The sequence below is a fragment of the Cololabis saira genome, chromosome 17 (genome assembly GCF_033807715.1).
Source record: "Cololabis saira isolate AMF1-May2022 chromosome 17, fColSai1.1, whole genome shotgun sequence".
Lineage (NCBI taxonomy): Eukaryota > Metazoa > Chordata > Actinopteri > Beloniformes > Belonidae > Cololabis > Cololabis saira.
Window position 1 is genome coordinate 25,781,574 of NC_084603.1, and position 25,486 is coordinate 25,807,059.

Below are 25,486 nucleotides of genomic sequence, written 5' to 3' on the forward strand. Positions count from 1 at the left end.
CTAGAGAGGCCTTTACACAGCCTAAATCTCAAGAAGGAACTACAGGTTAGCATCTATAATCAAAAACTGCACAATTCCACTGAGCTGAACCAGTTTGCCATGGAAGTCCAACATCTCCCAAGACAGATGTCAGTTAGACAAGAACCAATAAATAATCTTGTCCTATTCTGGTTATTTTCATTTCTACCAAGAAGTTAACAGTTTTGTTATGATTTAATTCAGGGAATTGATTTGTTTGAACTCAGCTGTCAAGGTTTTGAGTTTTGTCATGGGTTTTGGGTTTTTCACAGTTTAGGTTCCTGATTTATTTTGAAACTCTGTGTCTTTGTGTTTAAGTTCTGTTTCCTTGTTCTCGTCTGCCCTGATTGTGTGCACCTGTGTCTCGTCAAGCCTTCTGTTATACCTCGTCGGTCTTTGCCTTGCTCCCGGCTGGTCTGTACAGTTTTCCCCGCCCTATGTCTTGTTAGGTTTTTGGATTTTTACCACGTTTAAGCTTCTGTGTATGTTTTTAAATCCTGCTCCACAACATTTTTGATTTTATGACAAAATAAAATCAAGTTTCTGGAACTCGTGCCTCCTCGTCTCGTGTATCTGGGTCCTACTCAGCTTTATCTTGGCAATGATTAACTGGCCCACCTTTTTTATTTGTTGTAGATAATTTCTTCAGAATAACTTCACCGTATCCAGTTAAAGTAGTCAGTACAGAGTTTTTCTGAACACCATAAAATAATACATGTTTTTATATATTAGCATCTTAGTTTTGATTATGGCGTTATCTGAGTCTTGTTCGGTTCCCTTGTTTCAGTTTTTTTGTGAACTAGGGTTCTTTGGTTGTTTGGACTCTTGTTTTGTGTTTAGTTTTCTTTCACATTTTATTTTGAAAGCACTTTCTCTGCTATGTGACTTCCTCTGTTCTCCTCGTATACCTACTGGTCAGGCGGTTGTTGGTGTATAATAAGCCGCTGTGGAAACAGCTATGCTTCGATAAGTCATGTGACTCACTCCAGTTATAATGGTGCTTTGCATTATGGGATATTGTATGCAGGACAGACACAAAAACATCTGGGTACTTCATGCATAATGGAGAGTCTACAATTGTTTGCATGCTGCATACTTAGTGCTCTATTTTAAGTACACCCTATTAATATATTAGGAGTTTCCAAAATGGCCTCTGTCTTGCTTCTTATTCGTCACTTGCTGGTTTGTAATCATTTGTCTGTCCTTCTCTTTTCGTAGCTTCTTTTTGTGTTATTAACTCGGTCATTGTCCCTTAGTTTTTGGTTTTGCTTATTCTGCGGCATCAAAGAACTTTCTTCTGATTACGCCTGCATTTGGATCCTCCTCCCTGCAACACTGACATGAGCTTGAGAAAGCTAATTATTTATTTAGTTAGTTTTTGAAGAACTATAGGTCAAGTTTAACTTAAAATGTGAGTCAGGTTTGAAAAAGTAACTTACATTTTATACATTTATGGACGCATCCTGCACCGAAGTCAGTCATCTTCCACAGATGTGAAGATCTAACAGCAACACTGACTAAACTGCTTGTTATGCTGTGTCTATACAAAGATGAGGGGAAAAAATCAAGCTTAAACTGTAATTTTGCCTTGTTTGCTAATCTGATTAAACATCATCTCCCTTGATATCATCCTTTCTACCTAAATGTAAAAAACTGTAATTGTTCACTTAGTTGCTCCAACGTGAGCGTGCCACGTGCTTTTAGTCACCACTGTTTAAATTGCACAAATAAAGTGAAGACTGTGATTAAGAGACCACGGTACCATTTTGGTGATTTGAAAGACAAGTGACACAGACATGCCAGCCACATCAACCTGCGGGTTCCTGGGCTTCCTGTTACTCACGGGCCAGCTTTCTTTCCCGTGACATGGCTTAGACCCGGGAATGTGGATTTGTGGCAGCATTTACTTTTTACTTCCAGTGTGAAATGTTTCTGCTGGCGATGGATCATAGCACCAGCATAGCATTAGGGACGGGCGGTATGGACTAAAAAATGTATCACGATAATTTCTGGCATTTATCCTGATAACGATAAAAATGATGATAAAAAAATACCAATTAAACTCCACCTTTGTAACTATAAATCTATCTCGCTCTCAGATCCGCCATTTTTGTTACACAAAAACGTCATCAACGGGAATTTATCTTTCTTTCTTTCTTTCTTTCTTTCTTTCTTTCTTTCTCTTTCTTTCTTTCTGGCTCATTTCCTTCCTTCCTCCCTCCCTCCCTTCTCCCCTTTCCTTCCTTCCTTCCTTCTCCTCTTTCCTTCCTTCTTTTCTCCCTTCCTTCCTTCCTTCCTTCTTTTTTCCCTTCCTTCTCCCCTTTCCTTCCTTCCTTCCTTCTTTTTTCCCTTCCTTCTCCCCTTTCCTTCCTTCCTTCCTTCCTTTCTCCCTTCCTTCCTTCCTTCTTTTTTCCCTTCCTTCTCCCCTTCCTTCTTTTTTCCCTTTCTCCCTTCCTCCTGCTCTCTCCTTCCTTCCTTCCTTCCTTCCTTCCTTCCTTCCTTCCTTCCTTCCTTCCTTCCTTCCTTCCTTCCTTCCTTCCTTCCTTCACGTACGTTGTGCGTGGATTTACCGCAGAACCATAAATCAGCTTTACACAAAAACGTCATCAACGGGAATTTATCGTTTTTACCGCGACATGACAAATTCTTACCGTGAGGGATTTTTTTGACGGTATATCGTGAACGGTAAAATATTGCCCATTCCTACATAGCATCACTCTCGGAGATGCTGGTGACTTGACAAAATGGCAGTATTTGACACCTGGGGAGCAGAGCAGGTTAGTGATATCACACAATCAAAACGTGTGACACAACTGAGCCATAAAATTCCTTCCTTTCAGGACATCTCACCCAAGCAGGCTTGTTTTACTGTCCAATGAGACTTTTACAGTCAAAACCGCATTGTGTCAGTGGAAGGCCGTTGCAGCAGCTCAGATCATATCATTTCATTTCTAAATTGAGATTCTCTTGGGCTTTTTTTCCCTCTCTCATTCAGTTAAGTCACTGATTTCTAGCTCACTGGTTTGGGTGATGTGTAGCTTATAAAGCTTGCCATGGTCTCAGTCATTTCTGAAATTAGACGGTGAAGCTGCGGTGAAGATGTAGAGGATGTAGGACAGGAATAAAGCAAAGACAAAAGAAGGGGAAGCTTTAACGACTTCTTCCTTAAATCAACAAGGCGAGCCCCGGATATCAGGAATATCACGACTGCGGTATTTAGTCTATCACTTAGATGTGGCTGCAGCAACGCACTCCAGACTCCAACGCTTCAGATGACATGATTACAGACTATACGGGCAGAAGGAGAGGTGAGAGTAAAGACACAGGGGTTGCAGTGCTGGTTCAAAACAGATGGTGTAATCCTGAATATGTTCCTCAGAAGAATCTGAGCCCGGACTTTCAAACCAACACTGCGTATGATGTCACCACCTTGTTGCCAGGCTACAATGACTGTTCACAGCGTTATCTGGAGATATCAAGCCCACCTCTTTTCATTGAAACACATTATCATTTTGGATAGTATGTTCAGTTAAAATGGGTTTAGCTCAGTTCTCAGTAATGTTTGGAAAGTCAGCAGCTTCAGAGGAAAAAAACGATCTTCTTTTAATGATCCAAATATGACTTGGGGAAAACCGCTGGCTGCAGTTTCCTTCTGATGATGTGTAACCTGAATTAGACTCTGAATTTTATGGGAAATACTTAAAGGAGAAATGCTTCAAAGTAGAAATTCATTTATTGCTCTTCAGGTATTCAATTGAAATACGCTGTTAGAATAAGTTTAGATGACTATATTTACCCTTGAAATGGAAATGACAGCTTTTCTTGCCCTCCTGCCCTCTCATTATAACCACCTCATCCTCTAATTTGCTCATGTATTAACTCTCACTTGTTCCAAATGTCACCCACAAGCTTAACTCCTCTACATTAGTAGAAATGTCACTTCTGTCTAGATCATGCAGCATTTCCACCGCCACCACAGGTCTTCTGCTTCATCGCTGCGTCATGTCCTGGATGAGCCGCTCACAATAAGGTTTCCTGCCAGCACGCCGCCCCGCCTTCATGTGGCCGTCATGTGGCAACAACAAACCTGCTGCATTGTATAAACATGTCTAAAAGCTGTTTTCATGGTCCAGTATATTAAAGTCTTGGCTCTGTGCAGGGAGCACAAGGTGAGCAAGTGGTGCAAACAAACGGAAGAAAACCCCCAGAATGAAGAGCGGCCCGTCATCATCAGGCTGATCCGCTTTTATAGACGGATGAATAAGCACAAAGCATCGTGCCAGCGCTCTTTTCTGCTCTCATTGTTGGCCAGACAGATCCTGAATGGTTCGTGCTGCTCAGAATTGAGGTCTCTTGTAATACACCTCGTGTTGCAGTCACCGCCGTCCTTTCAGCTGCGTCACCCAGCCATGAGAGTCAGCCCCGTAATGCACGGGCGCTGGCTCTCCGCCACACATTCCTACACATGACTGACTGCCATTAAAAGGCAAAGTGGACCCTTTTTGTCCAGCAAATAAATGGATAAAGACAGACAGGGCCGTGTGGAGAACTAGGAAGAAAATGTGACAAACAGATGCTTTCCTTTAAATGCAAACAGTTTCTACCTGGCAGCGAGACATGATCGTCTCTGCGAGCTTTTTGTGAGAGGAGTCGTGTCGTCTCTGTCGACTGCTTTGGAGCTTTGCGTCGGAAAACAGACAGGATCTGGACTTTCTGCCAGCCAGCTGTCTTTTACAGACCCATCTGGTTGCAGCTGTATTCTCACTTTATGTCTCTTTGAATCTGAATAATCTGCAAGATTTACAGCACTTTCATACCGAACTTCAATCCCAAGAACTTTAAACTTTACAACACTAATAGCTCATTGGAACCGACGCTTTGGTCTCTGCACATAAATGCATTTGTGTAATCCAAATTATCGTTGTCCACACTTTGGAGTCAGCCAAAGATTAGCTCGTAAAACTTGAATACAGTGATATTTCTTTAATATAGTTCAGTCGCAGTGTCATCTTGATCTGCTCTGTAGTTTTCAACTATTGATCTTCTAAATGTGACAATTTGGCTCTGAGGCCAAAAGCAAATCTGGAAACCAATTTGAGAAGACAAACATTTGCATGATAAGGGATCAAACGTAGCTGTCAGTAAGATTGCATCCCAGTCTTTCATTAAAGCGCTCACATTTCAGAGTTGTTAAAAAGACAACATTTAAAAAAAGAATATATTTGAGATTTTGGAACGTACTGCTCTCGTCTCTAAAATGACGTCTAGTGTAGTACAAGCGTATATTTGTGTCAACAGTGCAATACTTTACTAGATGTCCTCTGATTCACACACCACTGTCCGTGTATGTGTCCTGCACACTTATGACATATCTGCTTTTGGATATTTACTTTTCACTCTTGGATTCCTTTGAAATCATCCGTTAAAAAAAAACCCAGCGAGACATGACTCTTCGTCAGGGTTGCGCTCTTTTTCCTTAACATCTCCTTCAGGCGATTACTGGTTTACTGGGCTTCAAGCATAACTTGCCACAACTTGCCACCTCTATTGTGAGTTGGTGCCATATACAGCTGATGAAGTTTTGGAGAGAGTACCAGGGTCACGTTGAGGGGAAAACTACATATTTAATTATAAGAGTAAAGTCATAACTTTAGAAATAAAAAGAAAATGACAAGACTAAAGTCATAATGATACCATAAAGTCTTAAGATATCAAAGTCCATGTATGTAATAAAAACTATTCATATAAGGGAATAAAGTCATGATTTGATTAGATAAAATTCATAAAACAAAGCAAATGTTATTTAGCACAACTCGTCTGAACAAATGCATTTTTTTACATATTCATTTCACACGCAAATATGGAGTTCTGAGTTCCCACTTGTAAGTTTCAACTGGAACAGTCGCTAAGGTCGGAATTCCAACTAACCTGCCGACGAGACTTCAGAGTTCAAGACGGCAAAAAACTTCCCATTCATAATGTAAAAATTTTACTGCTTACAACAGTTCTGTCTTATTCAGTTCAAGTGAAGTCAGATTTACTCAAAGATTTGTTTGTTTTATATTCAAGGCGTAAGAGCATCCAACTTTTTGCTTACTTAACAGCTGGAGAGCGGTCGGTTCGGCTCTGACATCGTTCCCACTTCCAGCTTCCCACTTCCAAGATCAATGGAACACACCATCATAAAAACATGCTCCATCACCAAACACGCATCCACTGACCACATTTTTAACACATATTACTACTTTTATCACAAAGTTACAACCTTATTCTCATAATATTTTATTTATAATTTTTAGCGTAAGTATAATTTATTTCCTCATAATGGTAAACTGTTTTTTTTTATGTTACATGTTACATTTATTCATTGTAAAAGTGTGACTTTATTCTCTTATCCTACTTCCTTTAAAAAACATTATGACTTTTTGAGGGTGAAATCATACACTTTTACATGTGAATTCATTACTTTTGCGTCTTGTAAAATAGTTTTGCCTTTTCTTTGTCAAAGTTTGAAAAACATATATTATATTGTGACTTCTTTCTTATACAAATTGCAATTTGAACCTTATTATATATCAGTTATTTTCTTGTCATAATACACCTCACTTCTCCCAAAATTACGACTTTATTCATGTTAAAACTTGTTCCTGTTTCATTTTTCATAAAATTACGACTTCTCTCATATCATATTATGACTTTATTTTCCAAGTCTTAAAATGTTTCCTCACTAAGGTGGCCTCAAACCTTTTTTGTGTAAACTTGTTGAAATGTCTACGTATTCATTTGAACTTTTTAAAAGATACTTCAAATGATTATACGCTTACTTGTAGCTGTTGAATGACAGGTGTGTTTGAGCAGAGAAACGTCTGAAACATGCAGGTCAGTTCAAACGAATAAAAAAAGTTCAGATTAAATTCTTTGATAAATGTGGGAAACTTTTGGAAAAAATAAACAAAAAATGAATGAATCTTGTGTCTGTTTAAACCTGCAGGTTTCACAAACATTGTTGCAACACGACAAAACCTGCAGGACAAACTCCTGTCTGTGTGAGAAGCATTTTGACTGACCGGCGCTTCGATCTGGATGAGGGCGATGTCCGACTTCTCGTCCACATCTTTGATTTTGGCATCATAGGAGGCACCGTTCTTCAGCTCCACTTTCACTCTGTGTTTATTGGCCACAACGTGGGCATTGGTCACGATCTGGCCGTCTTCTGACACGACAAAACCAGAACCGCTGGCCACAGCCACCTCGCGCTTGGAATAAGTCATTCTGTGGACGCCAGAAGAGGACAGTAGGAGGAAGAAGGAGAAGATTAAAGCTCTCTCCTCTCTTTCAACAAGTCTCCTCTGCAAACCAATGCAAGATGACAGCAGTGTCAGCTACAAAGACATGTAAGGTAACTTTATTATATTTCTGAAGTCTTCAAAGGGGAGCGTTGAAAAACCACAGAATGATCTGAGAGAGGCAAAGATGGATGAGGGGTGAAGAAAAAAGGCTGGAGACTTTTCAAAAAGACCACTTTATAAGCCAAGCTGGCACACAGAACAACGAGAAGCAGAGATAAGAAAGCAAAAGAGCTTATGAAACCATGAAAAAGAAAAGTTGAAAGACTAAAGTAGAAAGTAAAGTTCACTAGCAACCCACGGCGGCAGTCTGGTACAGCGCACAGGTGGGCTGCTAATTCTGGTGCCCATTACAGCCTGTGACCCCTCCCCACACACACTCACACACAGACGGACAAAAAAGCTGCACGTACTTGCGGAAAAGTTCAATGTGAACCACAGCTGGAGCAATTTTCTCCACCACGTCGGCGATGAAGTTGTACTTGTGCCTCGGACTGTCTGGGTTGTCCTGAGCTGGAAACACAGCACACAAACACACACACTTGGGAGTAAAAATAAAGAAAAGATGCACTGTAATAAAGCATGACGTAAGATCTGTGTGTGAGGACAGGAACCTGACAAAACTGACCTTTAGCATAACAAAGTGGGGGGAAAGAAAATATGACAATTCATCTGCGGCCCAGACAGTGTCTGTCGCTCCGACACAAAAATCACACACTGTCATTTGCAAAACTCTGGCCATAAACATTACAAATGGATACCTAACATTAGCCTTATTTTACTCTGTACTTAAACAGACTCTTAAGTTCTTAAGACAAAACAGATCTTTTGTGAAGTATAATACTACTCGCATACAAATGCACAGACATTGCCTGCTCAACGACTGCCTAATTAACTGAATCACCCTTCCAGAGTTGGGCAAGTTAGGAAATGTAAACTGTTCCAACCGGTAATTAAGTGCCATTAAGATAAAGTTCAAAAAACACCTCTCTCTGAGCTTTTTCATCCGTAAAACCCTACCTTGAACCATTTTGTCGCCGAGGAACAATTTTCAGTCGTTACTTTCTCCCAGAATACAGACTTTAAAGAACTTAAGGCAGCCATATGCCACTGGGATGTTGCTGATTACAGTTAAGGGTTAAGAAAAACAGAAGTAGACTTCCCACTTGAGGTGCAATTAAGTTAACACATGCAAGGAATGAGAACAATCTCTGCCATAAGGAGAGACCGCTAAATTATACAGTATGAAACATTAGTCAGCTCACGTAAGGGGGCAAGCCGGCATCTCAGGAACAATGGATTAGTCTAGACTGTCAGATAAAACGCCTAAAGACAATCCTGAGATGTTTAACTCACAAATGCAAACTTTTTCAAAGGGCATTTCAAAAGATTACTAAATATCTAATTGACGTAGCATGAACATCTTTAAAAATTTTTTTACTGCAGTCCATTTCAGAGATGTTGAGAGGGTTTAGTTTGGACAAAAAAGGCAAAAATAATGCTGTTGTAAACAAGAAGCTGCTTTTAAACAAATAGAACCACTTCTTTTCAATCCTCCTTATTAAACTCAAAATCGAACATTAAATGTGCCACAGAAAAAAAAGATAAAAAAAAAAAGGTCATGGAATCATTTTCCCCACCACTTCAAACCCGGGGTTTGTTGTCGGCTCTGATGGGATTACAGTCACACGGGGCCCGCCCGGTGTGCAGAACATGTGTTGTTGCTGGAGTGTCCGTGCAGACTTCCAGCCACTTCCACTTCACCGTGTTGCAATGAGGGAGGCCTCCTTGCACACGAGCAGATATTTATCACCGGAGACACACAACTTTACTGCAAAGATAGCAGGCCAAGTGGTGTCGCTTTTCAGAGGGTGGGAAATCATGAATCAGACGCTACAGATAGTTTGGTTATTAAGAGAGCCTGAGTAAGCCATTGTTGCTTCATTTCACTTCTACACTGGCCTCAGAAAGACTTGGTTGTCAAACTAATCTGACTTAAAAGCCAACCTGAAAAGCAGCTGTCTACTTACATAATATGCAATTTGGCATAACTGATGGGTGCCTCAGATGCTGTGAGCTGGTTCAAGGTTTCAACTTGACACACAAGACAAGCTTGCTTGGACACAACTGGACTGGAGAAGTTTAAGTTTGACATCGTCTTTGGTCGTCATTGGAGACTCATTTCGAGTTGCACCCTGATCAGTCAAAAATACATACAATCTCTAGGAGTAATTGAGCTGCAAAGTTCTTAATCACCAGTTGCTCATTGGACATACGAGGACCAAACGCTGGGGCAACTTGGAGGAACTGGTTTGAATTTTAAGTCTGACGCTGAGTTACCACCCACAGAGAACCATTGGATGCTGATGGCATCCCAACTAAACAACACACAGCTACACCTTTAAATAAACAGTAGAAAAAAATAAAAATAAACAGTAGAAATGTGGAATAAACCACTGATTTGCAAGCTAATGTGGAAAATCAGTTATCTATTTATGACTGACAGCATACAACAAGTTTCCCAGGTCTGTACAGACATGAATGTAATGGGTTGTGGTGTGTTTGAGTCCTTTTGAGCAAATGATGGACAGTTCACCAACACATGCTCACGTCTCTGCAACTTAGAATCAATAATAAACCTGATATGAGGTTTTTGGGGGTTGCATGGTGGTGATTAAACATTTTCACTAACCGCAAAGAAGATTCCAAGTTCAAAAAATCATCTGCAGTCTTCTCGTGTGGAGTTTGCATGTTCTCCCTGTGTCTGTGTACATTTTCTTAGGGTGCACACAATTTAAACATGCATGTCAGGCCAAGCAGTTAATGTTGCCAGACTGAGAATTCATGGCTATCTCTTGTTTCTGTTTGGCCCTGTGAAGGATCAGCAACCTCCCCGGGATGTGCCCCACTCCTCGCCTGATAATAACTGGGACAGATGGCTGGACGGACAAACCTGGATCAAATTAGTGGGTGATTGACAGACTTGTGTAGACCTTGATGATAAGCTGACAGTGGTCCAATCAGGTGTGTTTAAGCAGAGAAATGTCTAAAACATGCAGGTCAGTGTGTCCTGACCAACAGGGTTGGGAAGCACTGATCTAGGAGATCAACCTCACAGATGTATCCGTGGGTAAGTAATCATGTACCGTTAAGTTGCTGCATTCATATCCTCTGTTCCCAGACAATGTGAACACAGCAACTGCATGGGTTAAGACCCCTCTGTAAGAATATCACCTCATTAGCTGTAACTATGCCAACAGACTTAGGGCATATATTTTGTTAGGATTTAATTCACTAAAGGTATTTACCATCCAACTAGGAAAAACAAACTGGACACTCAGCTTGTCTTGTTCAAGTTTAAATATCTGCTCTACGTATGTGTACACTCCCTTATATTAATCCCTTAAGAAAAACATTTCCTAAGTCTCTTTTAGCAGCAATAAAACTATTAACAGTAAAACTGAATCATCAGCATAAGCACACACCCAAATGTCACTTATAAGCTCTGAGTGAATCCCAGATGTATTTATGGGTCTCTGAAATAGTTCAAGGGTGTGAGCCGAGCACAGTTTAGAATACTTTAGAGATGACACTGGATGGAGGTTTTGATTTTTATACGTGTTTAAAAATACAAAAGGACTGAGATGAGTCGTCAAAGAAAGAACAAGTCTATATAGTATATGCACTACGTGTACGTGCACCAAATGTGTGCAGACTATAAACTTCAAAACGGAAAAAGTTCCTTTTGGCCGATGATCATTTGATAGATCAGTTCTGACATAAGTGGGTCAAACAAAAAGTGTATCTGATGTTATGTGGAAACTGAAGGACAAAGTGATATATGTATAGAAGGGACTGACTTGCTCTGGGTTACTGTGATGTGATAAAGTAAAGATTTCCCCCATGTGGGAGGCATGTGGAGAAGTTTAGCAACTCCTAATAAAAGAGCCAAATAAAGTTAAAGCATGTGTTAACAATCAGATGTCTGATGATTGTTTCTGGAGTCACATCAAGTATCAACCGCAGGAAAACAATTTAAACATTTCAAGAAGCGGTCATTTATAGTAAAGAAAAGTTATTTTTTTGTTGACTGCTGTCTAAAACACATTCAGCCTCACTTTCCTCATCCTTCCCATGTCTATATTGACTTCTACATGAGGGGTCTCAGCTCAAGATCTCTGCTTCAGTTTTCTGCTTCAGTTTTCCCAGCACTCGCTGTTTTATTGGACTCAAGCAGCTTTTTCTTCCTCAAAAACACCCTGAAGATTTTAGAAAAGTCGATGTGAATAAAGGAAGCTACTGTGGCTCACAGCGTTTGAGAATAAACAAAACACACAACAACTTTATTCAGTTTGTATGGTTTAGACATTTTTTGGTTTTGTGAGTCAGATATGATGTGTAGAATGAGTGTAGAATATTAAAGTTGACAACAGATGCATAGATGAACATGAATGTGATTAAGTCAGGGAATGTTTTTACACCCCTGCTGCTGCTCAAGGTTGTGTTCGGTTCCTTTCTAGTTCACAGGCAGCACTTCCTGTTTTATTTTGAAAGACCTCACCCCAACTGGTGCGTCCTATTAGCCTCCCTCCATTGTATATTCACATAGTGGTAAAATACAAGAAGAAAGATTTAAAAAAATGAATAAGGCTGAGGTAAGACTGGAACTATTTCTTTTCTGCTGCCACTGTAAAACAGACTGTCGCGCCCTGCGAGAGCTAACGCGGCGAGACAGAAACTTTGTCATGTCTCAGTGACCAATATAGGAACACCAGCTAACCGAGGATGCACGTCTCGACACACACGGGTAAGCAGGATGGGATGAACTCCTCAGGAAGGCCGCAGCCGACCAGCAGGTGCAGCCCACCGCACCACCAGGCCACTCCTCAAGGAAAATGTGAGTCAATGAGAAACTGGGTCATGCCTCAGCAGATGTTACTGAGCTGGTGAAACTGCAAATGCATCTAAGCTCTTAATGACCACGCTCCATCATATCTTGCAAATCTCATAGTTCCATATTATCTTGACGAAGTATTTGGGACCGGAGGCTTACTTGCAGTTCCCAAAGTAGAACGCGCCTTCAGTGATCAAACTCCTCTCTTGTTAATCCAACTGCTGTCCCAGGATGCTCAGAGCGGGGATGGAACTGAAATGAACTTTGTGTGATTTGTTGGTGACCTGAGCAATAAAACCTTTTAGAAAATATTGGGGTTGTTTTTTTTATAAACCTCTCTTCGAGTCCGCACACTATTGAAGTGAAACAGTTTGTTTCCCGAAACGACTCCAGGAACTACTTTGTCCAAAGGAATTGCTCCTGGCAGGGTCTCTCTCCCAAGACAAACTGGTCCTAGGGGATGGGCCAGACTAAGGGTGAGTCAATCCATTCCTATGGAAACTAAAAATAGGTTTAAAAATCAAGAGCTCAAGTTCTGGGGTCACTGGGGCTCCACCCATGGGTTCTGGTCGGGCTCAGTCCAAATGGGTCACAGGGGTTCATCCTCCAACTGCAGGAAACACCGTAAAGCTCAGACCCAAAGTGTTTTAGGTGGCAGTCAAAGGCGCGGGCCTTGACATGCTGAGCCTCGGCTGCCAAGGTGTTCCCCTTGGATGGATGGATGGATGGATGGATGGATGGATGGATGGATGGATGGATGGATGGATGGATGGATGGATGGCATTTACGATATAGATCTCCAAATGATTTAACTCAGCTAGAAACTGAGGTGAGCTACCTAGACTCCTGGAAAGTCTCTCTTCTGCTTCCATCAATCTGTTCCTGTACCTCCAACTCCAGCATCCAAGGCGTTTCCTGTGATTCCCTTGTGGACAAATAGATCACTGGTCTGTTTTCTTTGGACTATCTCCTAGCCTAATATTTCCTGATCCTTCTGCCAGATTCACTGACCAACCACCCAGGCAAGCCAGCCTTTTCTAAAAATGCTTTTTTTTTTTTTGGGTTTCGATAAGAATCTGCAGCAACTATGATCGAGGGAATCGCAGACAATGAGGGCAGGGAAAAGTTAAAGAGATGAGGAAAACAGACCGAAACAGGAGAGGAGACGAGACCGACAGGACGACACAGAAAAAAAAACTCAGACACATGCACAAAAAAAGTATGTTTTTCATAATGTGCACAGTAAAGACGAGTTCGGGAAGAATGTGCACACTCAGCAGATCTCAGCGGCTGGAGTCGGGGAAAACACTGTGCAACATCAGCGAGTAATGAAAGCGAAGTACAGACCCTCGGCAATCACAAATGGGGTTTGGGGTTTTCAGCTGATTGCTGCAGAAGTACCGGAGACACTGTGTCCTTTCTCAGCGCTTTATTCTGCCCTTTTAGTGGCTTCACGCTCCTCCACTGGCATCGTGTAAGTGGAGATGCACCGTATGTGTGCAGCGGACTTGATTCAACACAGTGCAGTCCACAAAAGTGGCTCATTTTAACAAATGAGATCTATAGGTCACAGCAGGATTTTTGTCCTAGTTTTCTCTGCTAAAATGAACTTCGTCAACATCGTTAATATAACTGTCAGGGTTTGACACTTCCCCCCAGTGTTTGTAACTTTCAGTTCTGTCTTGCCCCGCCTGTGTCCCATCTGCCCTGATTGTGTCCGCACCTGTGTCTCGTCATGTCTCGTTATCCCTTCAGTATATCTTGTCTTGTCATTCCTTGGTTCCCTGTCGGTCCGTACTGGTTCTTCCCTCCATGTGCTCCTCGTCGTTTTTCCCTGTTCCTGGTTTTTGTTTATCCTGCTCTGCAGCGCCTTGTGTTTTGCCTTTTTTTTGGATTAAACCCTTTTGTTTTTGAGAACTCCTGCCTCTGGCCTCCCTCTCTCTCCCTGCACTTGGGTCCTTTAAAATACCAAACCACAACAGAACGGACCGACCCAGAACGGACCGACCAACATGGACCCAGCGGAAGAGTATATTACTCTTTTTGAGTTCTTCCGCCGAGAGGCAGAGAAAAATGGGGACCCCTTTCTGGGAACCTGCCAGGCTCGAGGCGGGCCCGGGGGTTCTCAGCCCCAGGGGAAGCGACGGCGTCAGCGCCAGCCCCAGCCTGTTCCGGTGGGGGCCCTGGACGCACCTCTTCCTGTTCCCGAGGTGGTCCTGGACGCATTCCAGCCTGTTCCCCCCTTCTGGGGAACACGCCTGGCTCGAGGCGGGCCCGGGGGTTCTCAGCCCCAGGGGAAGCGACGGCGCCAGCGCCAGCCCCAGCCTGTTCCTGCTCCAGCGTTGGTCCTGGACGCATCGCCCCCTGTTCCTGCTCCAGCGGTGGTCCTGGATGCATCGCCCCCTGTTCCTGCTCCAGCGGTGGTCCTGGACGCATCGCCCCCTGTTCCTGCTCCAGCGGTGGTCCTGGAAGCATCGTCCCCTGTTCCTGCTCCGGCGGTGGTCCTGGACGCATCGCCCCCTGTTCCTGCTCCGGCGGTGGTCCTGGACGCATCGCCCCCTGTTCTGGCTCTAGCGGTGGTCCTGGACGCATCGCCCCCTGTTCTGGCTCCAGCGGTGGTTCTGGACGCCTCAGCTCCTGCTGGAGTTCCTCCTCCGGTGATGGTTCCGGACCCCCCCCAGCCAGCTCCGAGGACCCGTGCCCCCCCTCAGCCAGCTCCGAGGACCCGTGCCCCCCCCCAGCCAGCTCCAAGGACCCGTGCCCCCCCTCAGCCAGCTCCGAGGACCCGTGCCCCCCCTCAGCCAGCTCCGAGGACCCGTGCCCCCCCCCAGCCAGCTCCAAGGACCCGTGCCCCCCCTCAGCCAGCTCCGAGGACCCGTGCCCCCCCTCAGCCAGCTCCGAGGACCCGTGCCCCCCCTCAGCCAGCTCCGAGGACCCGTGCCCCCCCTCAGCCGGCTCCGAGGACCCGTGTTCCCCCCCAGCCCGCCCTGGATGTGGACTGTGGGGACATCTGGGATCTGTCCCTTGAGGGGGGGCCAGCGCCCCGGACCCGGGTACCCCCGCAGCCGGCACCTCGGACCCGGGTACCCCCGCAGCCGGCACCTCGGACCCGGGTACCCCCGCAGCCGGCGCCTCGGACCCGGGTTCCCACTCGGGCAGCTCCGGGGATCCTCTGCCCCCCGACGCCGGCTCCCCGCATCCTGTCTGCTCCTGTTCCGGCTCCCCGCATCCTGTCTGCTCCTGTTCCGGCTCCCCGCATCCTGTCTGCTCCTGTTCCGGTTCCCTGCATCCTGTCTGCTCCTGTTCCGGTTCCCCGCATCCTGTCTGCTCCTGTTCCGGTTCCCCGCATCCTGTCTGCTCCTGTTCCGGTTCCCCGCATCCTGTCTGCTCCTGTTCCGGCTCCCCGCCTCCTGTCAGCCCCGGATCCTGAGGCGGTCCCGCAGTCCTCTGTTCCTGAGGCGGTCCCGCAGCCCTCTGTTCCTGAGGCGGTCCCGCAGCCCTCTGTTCCTGAGGCGGTCCCGCAGCCCTCTGTTCCTGAGGCGGTTCCGCAGCCCTCTGTTCCTGAGGCGGTTCCGCAGCCCTCTGTTCCTGAGGCGGTTCCGCAGCCCTCTGTTCCTGAGGCGGTTCCGCAGCCCTCTGTTCCTGAGGCGGTCCCAGAGCCCCGTCAGGTTCCCGAGTCCCGTCAGGTTCCCGAGTCCCGTCAGGTTCCCGAGTCCCGTCCAGTCTCAGAGCCCCGCCAGGAATCCCCGTCACGCCCCCCGCCAAGACCCAGGCCTCGGGGACGCCCCCCCGAGCTCTCTCGCTGGTCTGCTCGGTCCCGAGGGCGGCCCCCGGAGCTTTGGCCGTGTGTGGCCTGGGCCCTCCTCCAGGCCCCCTCCGCCCACCCTGGGTTAGGACTCTGGGGACATCTGGGATCTGTCCCTTGAGGGGGGGGTACTGTCAGGGTTTGACACTTCCCCCCAGTGTTTGTAACTTTCAGTTCTGTCTTGCCCCGCCTGTGTCCCATCTGCCCTGATTGTGTCCGCACCTGTGTCTCGTCATGTCTCGTTATCCCTTCAGTATATCTTGTCTTGTCATTCCTTGGTTCCCTGTCGGTCCGTACTGGTTCTTCCCTCCATGTGCTCCTCGTCGTTTTTCCCTGTTCCTGGTTTTTGTTTATCCTGCTCTGCAGCGCCTTGTGTTTTGCCTTTTTTTTGGATTAAACCCTTTTGTTTTTGAGAACTCCTGCCTCTGGCCTCCCTCTCTCTCCCTGCACTTGGGTCCTTTAAAATACCAAACCACAACAATAACCAGACATAAAATGAGATCACGCATATGTTTTTCTAACATGGGGCCAGGTTGCAGGGTAGTTCAGTGTCCTCTGAGGGGGTCGAGTTTCTTTTCACTCTCAGCTCCTGCAGCTCTTACCGTGCAGTCGTAATCACAACTGGTGCCAGAGTTACTCCAAAAAGAAACAGATGCTGCTTTCCTTTAAAAAAAAAAGAGATGTGTGGACCAGAACACACCTAATGCACCTACTGAGGTGTGACTTGTCTTATTGCTAGGGCTGCACGATTCTGGACAAAATGAGAATCACGATTTTTTTGCTTAGAATTGAGATCACGATTCTCTCTTTTTTCCAATATAAAATGTATTGCACTTATTACTTTAACTTTGCAACAGCTGAACAAAAATATAATAACAATAAACATCTCTTGTCTTCTTTACACAAACCTTTGAATAATTTAAACAATAACAATTTTGAACAATATTTGTTCCTCCCTGAGTTGAACACCCTTTCAGAAAGGGGACTTGTAACAGATCCTGTAGTTCTGAGGCAACAAATTATTCCTCTGGCTGGGATGAACCCCCCATTGCCTTTTGCTGCTATTAAGAAGCTGCCGATACAAAAGGTAAACGTTACAAAAAATATGATGGTGCCTGATAAAAGACTGGCATGAACTTTGTAACAGCTGACATTGAACATAAAAACAATAAACATCCAAAAAAAAAAAAAAAAAATTTAAATCGTCGTCATTTGGAAATGAGATTGCGTTCAAGCAGGAATCGAGATCGCGATTTTTTAACGATTAATCGTGCAGCCCTACTTATTGCAGCTGAGAACCCCAACCCCCCCCAACCCCAACCCCCCTCCGAGTGCCCTGGAAAATCAGTAGCACTCACCACAGTCTGTGTCAGACATGGTTCGCTGCCTGGGAACGACTTAACCATGTAAGTTGCTAACAAGACTGACAAACAAATGTGGTGACACTGTCTGCGCTACCAGTGCGCCCACACGTTTTCTTTTTTAAATGTATAAGTAAACCTTTCCTAAAAATATGGGCTGCTAATTTTAGGCTTTGCTCAGTGTCTCCTACTTGGTTTAAACCATCTTTGACAGAGGAAGAACTGTGGCTTTGAATCTGCGGCAGGAATTCCTTCATGTGACTGTCGAGTGTGATTTATGGCCGACAAGAGAAACTCAGAGCAGTGGATAAGCGGAGGGAAGGAGGGAGAGGGGAAAAACGAAGGGAGAGGAAGCAGCTGAGAATCGCGACGGGGGAAATACAGTAAGTTTCCAAGCCTTGAGGTAAGTAAGAAGTCTCTGAGGCAACAGGTGCTGAAGCTCTTCTTTGAGAAGTTTTCAAGCGCACATGTGATGCCCACATCTGAAAGTCCTGACTCCCACTCAGAAAAAGTTGTAACATTTTGTTAAATGTAAATGAAAATATGATTTGTAAATCTCAGTAAAACTCAGATTTAAGTCACAGAAGAGTTTGAAAACCATAAAATGTTGAAAGTGAAAAACTTTACCATTTAATGAGGAATATTCGCTCATTTTGAATTTGATAATGGCAACACGTCTCAAAAAAGTTGATCAAGAAAAAAGGCTTGAACAGTAAGTTGTAGACACTCACTACTGCAAAACAATATTGTCTACACATTGTGAAACAATTTCAGAATAGGGTTCCTCAACGTGAAATTGTGGAGACTGAATAGCGCATTATCTACAGCACATGACATCATCAAAAGATTCAGAGAATCTGGAGAAATCTCTGTAGGCATGGGACAAGGCCTAAAATCAGCTGTGGATGCCCGTGATCTTCAAGTCCCCCTCCTGTTACAGTTAAAGCAGGAATGACTGTGTAATGGAAATCCATTGGGCCCAGGGATGCTTAAAGACATCACAGTCAGAGAAGACAGATCACTGGAAGTCTACAACCCAGGCTAAAGCTCCAAAGCTCAAGCAGAGAGGAAAGCATATCAGATCAGGGCCAAAGCTTAGTTGAAAGTGAACTGACGCAAAGAGGAAAAATGTCCTGTGATCAAATTAATCTAAATTTGAAATCATTTCTGGAAACCACTGACAACTCATCCTTCAGACTAAAGAGGAGGGGGCAGATCCAGCTTGTTATCAGAGTTCAGTTCAAAGGCCTGCCTCTAAGGAATGGGCAGCTTGCACATCTGGAAAGGAAACATCAATGCTGACAAGCTTTCTTCACTACAATCTCTTTGTGCATTACATATTTTAGCAATACCATACTAAGCCACATACTGCATCCATTACAAACACATTGGCATCATAGCAGAAGAGTCCTGGTGCTGAACTGGCCAGGCTGCAGTCCAGACCTGTCACCTACGGAAAACACCTCATGAAACGAAAAGTAATAAGACAAAAAGGACCGTTAAGCCGCTCAAATCTGATATAAACAAGTATGTGACAACATTCCTCTCCCAAAACTCCAGAAACTGTTGTCTTCACATCTCTGGTGCTGTGATGCTACACCATGATAACCATGTTTGATTTGTTTTCCATTCTCTGTGGTGAATAAAACATGGGTTTACGAGATTTGCTAGATTTAAATTATACCCAGCATGCCAACTTTTTTGGAATTGGGGCTGCAGCTAAAGTACATGCCCACTAAAAACCTGGGGAATCAAACAATATCTCTGCCTGTAGTCAAACGAGTCCAAGTGTGTGATCATCTCTCATTCCTGAATGGTTTGGTGTTTTAAGACAAATATGCACACATGCCACGGTGATTGAAGCGGTGCCGTGTGTATTCTCAACTGGACTGTGCTGTTTGAAGGCAGCAAGCAGGAATTATATCATCTTATACTGGGACTACCCAAATTAGGGTGAAATGCTTTTCAAATGACACTCTGACACAGCACAGGTCCACAACCACAGACTTGCATATACCAAAATATTGCTTCAATGCCAAATTAAAAAAACAGCTTATCTCATATTTATCAAGATGTAGATTCCTTTCTGTTCAGCTAATGTACACCAGCATGGCATGAGCTGTAAGACAATCACGCCAATCACAACTATGGGAGTGCAGGGTATGCATGCGGGAGCTGATCCCAAAGCCAACACCGGGCTTTACACCAGGGAGGGCTTCATACGGTCCGGCGAAAGTAAAAACTGTACACTGATCAGGGCTAATTGTAATGCAGGGATAAGAGGGAAGGCCACTTGAAAGGGGGCTCTTGTTTCCCAGGACACATGGCGATTGTGTGGCACTGAATACAGATTGAAACTGCAACATCTGTGTAAACTTCAGCCCACAAATGGCCTGTGAAGAGTAGGAGGGGGGGGGGCTCAAGCTGAAAAAAGTGAACATAAAAATGGAAGAAAAGACATGTAATGGAGATAAGAAAGAAACGTTAACATCTAACTGTTTCAGATGACAGTATTACTAATCTTGATCTTAGTAGAAAGTGTTTCTAAAGCAGGGTAATGGTCCTGGGTCTTGATCTAAAGGCAAAAGCAAGGCAAATGTATTTATAAAGCACATTTCACATGATGAGCATGGACTCAATGTGCTCAAATACATAAACAAACAAACAAACAAAATGACAGGGTTACAATAACAGAAACAGACAAAAGGATGTCAAGAGAAAAATAAAAAACACCAATAACAACAATAATTACATTAAAACAAAAGTGCTATCACACCATTTAGGGTTTAGTCAAACGCCTGTACAAAAAGGTAAGTTTTTAGTCTGCTTTTGAAAGAGGGCACTGTTGGAGTGGGACCGTTAACTGAAAGCACCATGAGCAGATCTAGAGTGAATTCTATGATGAGGAGACTCTTATTTGATGATCTAAGGGATCTGTCCGGTATGTATTCAGCATGTCAACCATGTAGGAGGGAGCTAAGCCATTCATAGATTTAAAAACAATAAGAAGTACTTTAAAATCTACTCTTTGTTTAACAGGGAGCCAGTGAAGAGAGGATAAAACAGGAGTGATGTGTTCATACCTCTTGGTTTTGGTTAGAATTCTGGCTGCAGCATTTTGAATTCACAATGCCTAAGCCGAGAACTGAGGCAATGAGGATGTTAACACAGTCATGTACAGGGCAATGACTTTCTGGAACTCTTTGCCAGCATGTATTACAGAAATTAACGATAAAAGGCAGTTTAAGAAACGACTGAAGGACTTTCTTATACACAATGAAAATATTGTAATTTAACTTTTAACTTTTTTATGCTGTAATGAACTGTTCTATCTTGCAATCTTTGTATTTTTATTTTTAATTCAATGTTTTTGTATGTATTTTGTATGATATTTTGAGGACCCCAGGAAGAATAGCTGTTGCCAAGTGTAACAGCTAATGGGGATCCTAAATAAATAAATAATAAAAAAAAAGTTTTGGAGTTTATGCAACACTTGCTTTGTCAGTCCTGCAAAAAGTGCATTGCAATAATCGAATCTACTGGAGATAAAGGCATGAGGAGGCAAAGCGAGCTGTTACCTTTCCCGCAGGCTCCCCGCTGGATGAAGAGCACGGGCGGCTGCTGCAGCTTCTGCGCCCGCCGGCTCACCCTCTTCAGCTCGCAGATGTTCCGGTAGGACACGCCGTCGCTGCCGCACACGGGCTCGGTGGCGGCGCACACGCACACCCCGCTCTTGCTTCTCCTCCTCACCGTGATGCTGTAGGCCACCCCGCCGGAGACCGAGCACTCCAGCCCCTCCGCGCACACCGGGTCCCCCAGCTTCCCGCTGCCGCCGCAGGCTTCGCCCTCTCCGGACGCGCACACGGAGCAGCAGTGGCAGGCGTCCAGGGTCTGGCCCGCCGCGCACTCCGCCGGCAGCCGCGGACACATGGACTTATCGCACCGGGCCGGACACCCCACCACGTACCGGCTCCCGGAGACCTGCGCCCCCGCCGGCACCGACGCGCCGGCTACGATTACGCACACAAGCAGTGGCCAAAACATGATCCAAAACGGGAAAAAAAGCGTTAAACAGACCTCCACGAAAGGTCGGAGTTTAGTTGCAGTGTTGTGGGATGAGAGAGCGGCAGTGCAGGAGGAGGGGGAGACTCGTTCCAGCTTTGAGTTATTTAAGAGAATCTCTGCGCAACCAATTACGCGCGGCGATGTTCTCGCTGGCACCGCATTAAGCCTGAATTATGGTCCCACGTTAAATCGACGCAGGGTCTACGCCGTAGGTTTACGGCGTAGGCTCTGCGTTGTAACGCGGGACTATAAATCAGCCTTTTACGCACGCAGGCAACTCACTTTCTACTCATTTGGACCCGGAGCCGTGATTGGTGCGTAAGAGTGACGCGCAGCACGGAAGAGCGGCGTTTGTGCAGTTTATAATACATCCATGAGTTTCTCCTCCGAGGAGTGAGGATGAGAGGAAAAGCTCAGGGTTGGAGTTGTGAGGGGAAGTGATGCCTATTGATTTCTTTGTGGCACATTTTATATTTAAGTTACTATAAGTAAACGGTCCCCTGGTGGGGATATAAATGTGTATTTCTGTTACAGGTGTAAAATTATGGCATAGACAAAGCAAGGAACTGAAAAGTTGCACAAGTTTGTGTCAGCTTAAGAAAATGTTTAAAAAAGAAAAGATAAGTGCCTACAAAAAAGAAGAAGGAGAAAGAGAAAAAAAATAGATAGAAGAGTGGTATTTTTGTTTGTTTTCTTGTTTATATATGTATAGATAGATTGGTGTTCAGCAAGTCAATGTAATTGTATTAACAGAGAGGGGCAGGTATCATAAGTTTTCTTCTTCCTGCTCCTTTTCTTTCATGGTGATAATGTGTACTTCATGGAATTTTGTACAACATTGTTAAGAAGATATACCATGAATGGAATAAATGAAATGAAAAATACACCGGGATTAGTTTTTTTCCAGGTCCTCGGCAAAAGTACTCAACAGAAAATATGTGAATACATAAAATAACTTGTAATAATAATCAAAAGTAAAGAATTAACTGTCATCTAATCTTTGTTCATGAGAATCATTGGGCAGATTGTCCATAAAATATAAGAAGAGTGACAACATGTCATTAAATTCTTCAACTTTACCTCTTAGAATGTATGTTCATTTTTCTAATACGAGGTGTGAAGACATCTCTTTTAACCACTGGGTGGAATTAAGACTCTGAACATCCTTCAACTTCAAGGCTATTACTCTTTTGACTTGTAACAAACACACATATGAGCTTTCATTACACCAGGATTTGTTTGCTGATAATGGCATTGATTCAAGTGCTTAAAAACTAAATTACGCAATTAAAATCCGTTTAATGGAAAGGAGCAGGATGCCCACATGAGCTGCTCTTTCCTCCACCCCGCAGACCTATTTCCTTACACTTTATTTGTTTGCTCGTTTTACTACTCTCCCATGAATTAGTCAGGCTTGGAACCAACACAAGCCTCGTGGATCACTTGAAAAAAGGGGTGGAAAAGGTTGGGTGGGTTGGGGGAGTTATGGACGCACACATGCCAGATTTTTCTCTCTCTCGCGCCAAAAATGAAGAATGGAAAAGGGGGCATTATTTATCCGTTTATTAGGAACTAAATGGAGTTTTAGAAACACATGTCAGACATTATCTTAACACGCGGCCTGCCAGGTTTAAGTGTTAATCACTTGGCGACAGAAACACTTGGATTCTTATTAATTCCCCGTGCCATAAAACAAACAAAAAGCCATCTATCTCTCAGTATTTAGCTGAAAGACGCAGATCTTTGGTTTATGCGTACGAGTCCGGCGCACAGCAGATTTCTGTTTGGATTTAAGAGTCTGTGGTGAACTGTGACCTCTGATTTATAGTTCTGCGTTACATCAACGCAACTACGGCATACCCTACGCCGTAGGCTCTGCGTCGATTTAACGCGGAACCATAAATCAGGCTTGAGAGTCCAATAAACTGCTGGTGTAAATCAGCGCCGTAAAAGAGAGAGAGAGACCCCCGTGGTGCACCAGAGATCACGGAAACACAAGTAGTAGTATGTAGAGGGCAATTACAGGGCCGCACCGGGATGTGGGGGGGCTGAGGGGGGGCAGTACAGGACACAGCAGGAGAGTCGGATTTCATATGAAACAGTTTATATCCGAGAGATAAAAATGACTTATATCATTTGAATGCGTAACAAAACACTTTCTTGGCTGATGTAAAGATGAACGAGCATCAGGGAGTCCTCCGGAGTATCAAACAACCCTGTTTAAGTGTCAATCCACAGGCGAGAAATGGTGGGAAAATGTGCAGATGAAAACAACCTCGTCTAAGAAACACCCATTCTCCAAGCAGGGGGGCGTGAGCTCAGCCGAGGATGGACGCACTGAGGTCTGCGGGATCTTTCTTCTCCAGTCTACCACGAGGTCCCAACTGTGAGCGGAGATCTTAGAGGAGCTATGTGTGACTTCAGCTCTGCTCTCGCCTTAAACCACACTGGAGCCCTGTGGCCTCCGAGCCACAGAGAAGAATACCCATGAGCACTCACCCGGACTCAGGCCTTGAACCCCCACGCATTCAGGATGTGCAGACCTTTTTCTTTAAAAGCTTCAAACAACCCAGACCAACTCCAGTAACTAAACACAATAAACGGTTCATACAAACACTGAAGCCCAGAATATGGCATAGCTCATTATCTGACTGATAAAAAAAAGACTTGACATATTTAGCACTTTTGAATGATCACACTTCAGCACAAAGTTTGGAGCCGAAGGCTGAACTTGTAGAGAGCACCTCATGATGAGATTAAGAGCATTTGTGTATACAGGACTGTCTCAGAAAATTAGAATATTGTGATAAAGTTCTTTATTTTCTGTAATGCAAAAATGTCATACATTCTGGATTCATTACAAATCTACTGAAATATTGCAAGCCTTTTATTATTTTAATATTGCTGATCATGGCTTACAGCTTAAGAAAAATCAAATATCCTATCTCAAAAAATTAGAATATTCTGGGAATCTTAATCTTAAACTGTAAGCCATAATCAGCAATATTAAAATAATAAAAGGCTTGCAATATTTCAGTTGATTTGTAATGAATCCAGAATGTATGACATATTCTAATTTTCTGAGACAGTCCTGTACATCCATGAGTTAATCATCAGCGTAAATGCAAAGCATGTGCTTGAGTGGAGTCCATTCTTGAACTACTCTACACATTTAAAGCAATTTTACTTCATTCAAATGACTGTTTTCGTCTGCACAGTTCAGATGGAAATTTCCTTTCTGGCTCCCAGTTGCAGACTAAATCTTTACTCTCGAAACATAAATCAAACCTGGGAAGTAACATCCAAGGGAACTATCCATCCATTTTATCCTGCACAGGTCACAGGGGTCTGCTGGAGTCTATCCCAGCTCCTTACAGGCCAGAGGCAGGGGGACCCCCTGGACCGGTCACCAGTTCATCACAGGGCCACATATACAGACAAACATGCACGCTCGCACTCACCTACGGACAATTTAATATCATAAATCAACCTAACATGCATGTTTCTGGACTGAGGGAGGAAGCCCGAGTACCCGGAGGGAACCCACACAAGCACGGGGAGAAGATGCAACCTCCACACATGCAGCCAAGGAAACTCGGTGTGTCTAAGTTCAAACTACTACTGCTGCTGTCATTTAGCAGACGCTTTTATCCAAAGCGACTTACAACTGAGACACAGACCATGGAGCAATAGGGTTAAGGCCTCGCTCAGGGTGGTTCATCTTGGTTGCCATTCCGGGGCTTGAACCTGGTCCTCCAGACCCAAACCCACCTCTGTAGCCACTAGACTACCACCCCAAACTCAAAATGTATGTCTTTTGTTTTAAAAAACAAAACTGAAGTAAGAAGATTAAAATGTAATTAAGAAGATTAAAATGCATATATATGCTTTGGGTTTTACCAGACTTGGTATTAACCATTAGTATACATGCAGACAAGGTAAAAAAAAAACTAACTAAATAACTGATTTAATACTGGCAATTAATTATTTTGGCAAT

The 25,486-nt window shown here is 44.0% G+C and overlaps 1 protein-coding gene across 1 annotated transcript in view; it reads right to left on the bottom strand.

Annotated features, from left to right (window-relative positions):
• Window positions 1-21,626, bottom strand: part of LOC133463649 (serine protease HTRA1A-like) — a 35,866-nt gene extending 14,240 nt beyond the window's left edge. The window contains exons 1-3 of the mRNA XM_061745298.1: window positions 21,003-21,626; window positions 7,778-7,877; window positions 7,086-7,290 (exon numbers count right to left, since the gene is read on the bottom strand). Coding sequence (XP_061601282.1) covers window positions 7,086-7,290; window positions 7,778-7,877; window positions 21,003-21,468 — 771 coding nt within the window. The 5' untranslated portion in view covers window positions 21,469-21,626. The remainder of the gene's footprint in view (window positions 1-7,085; window positions 7,291-7,777; window positions 7,878-21,002) is intronic.
• Between the last annotated feature and the right edge of the window lie 3,860 nt (window positions 21,627-25,486).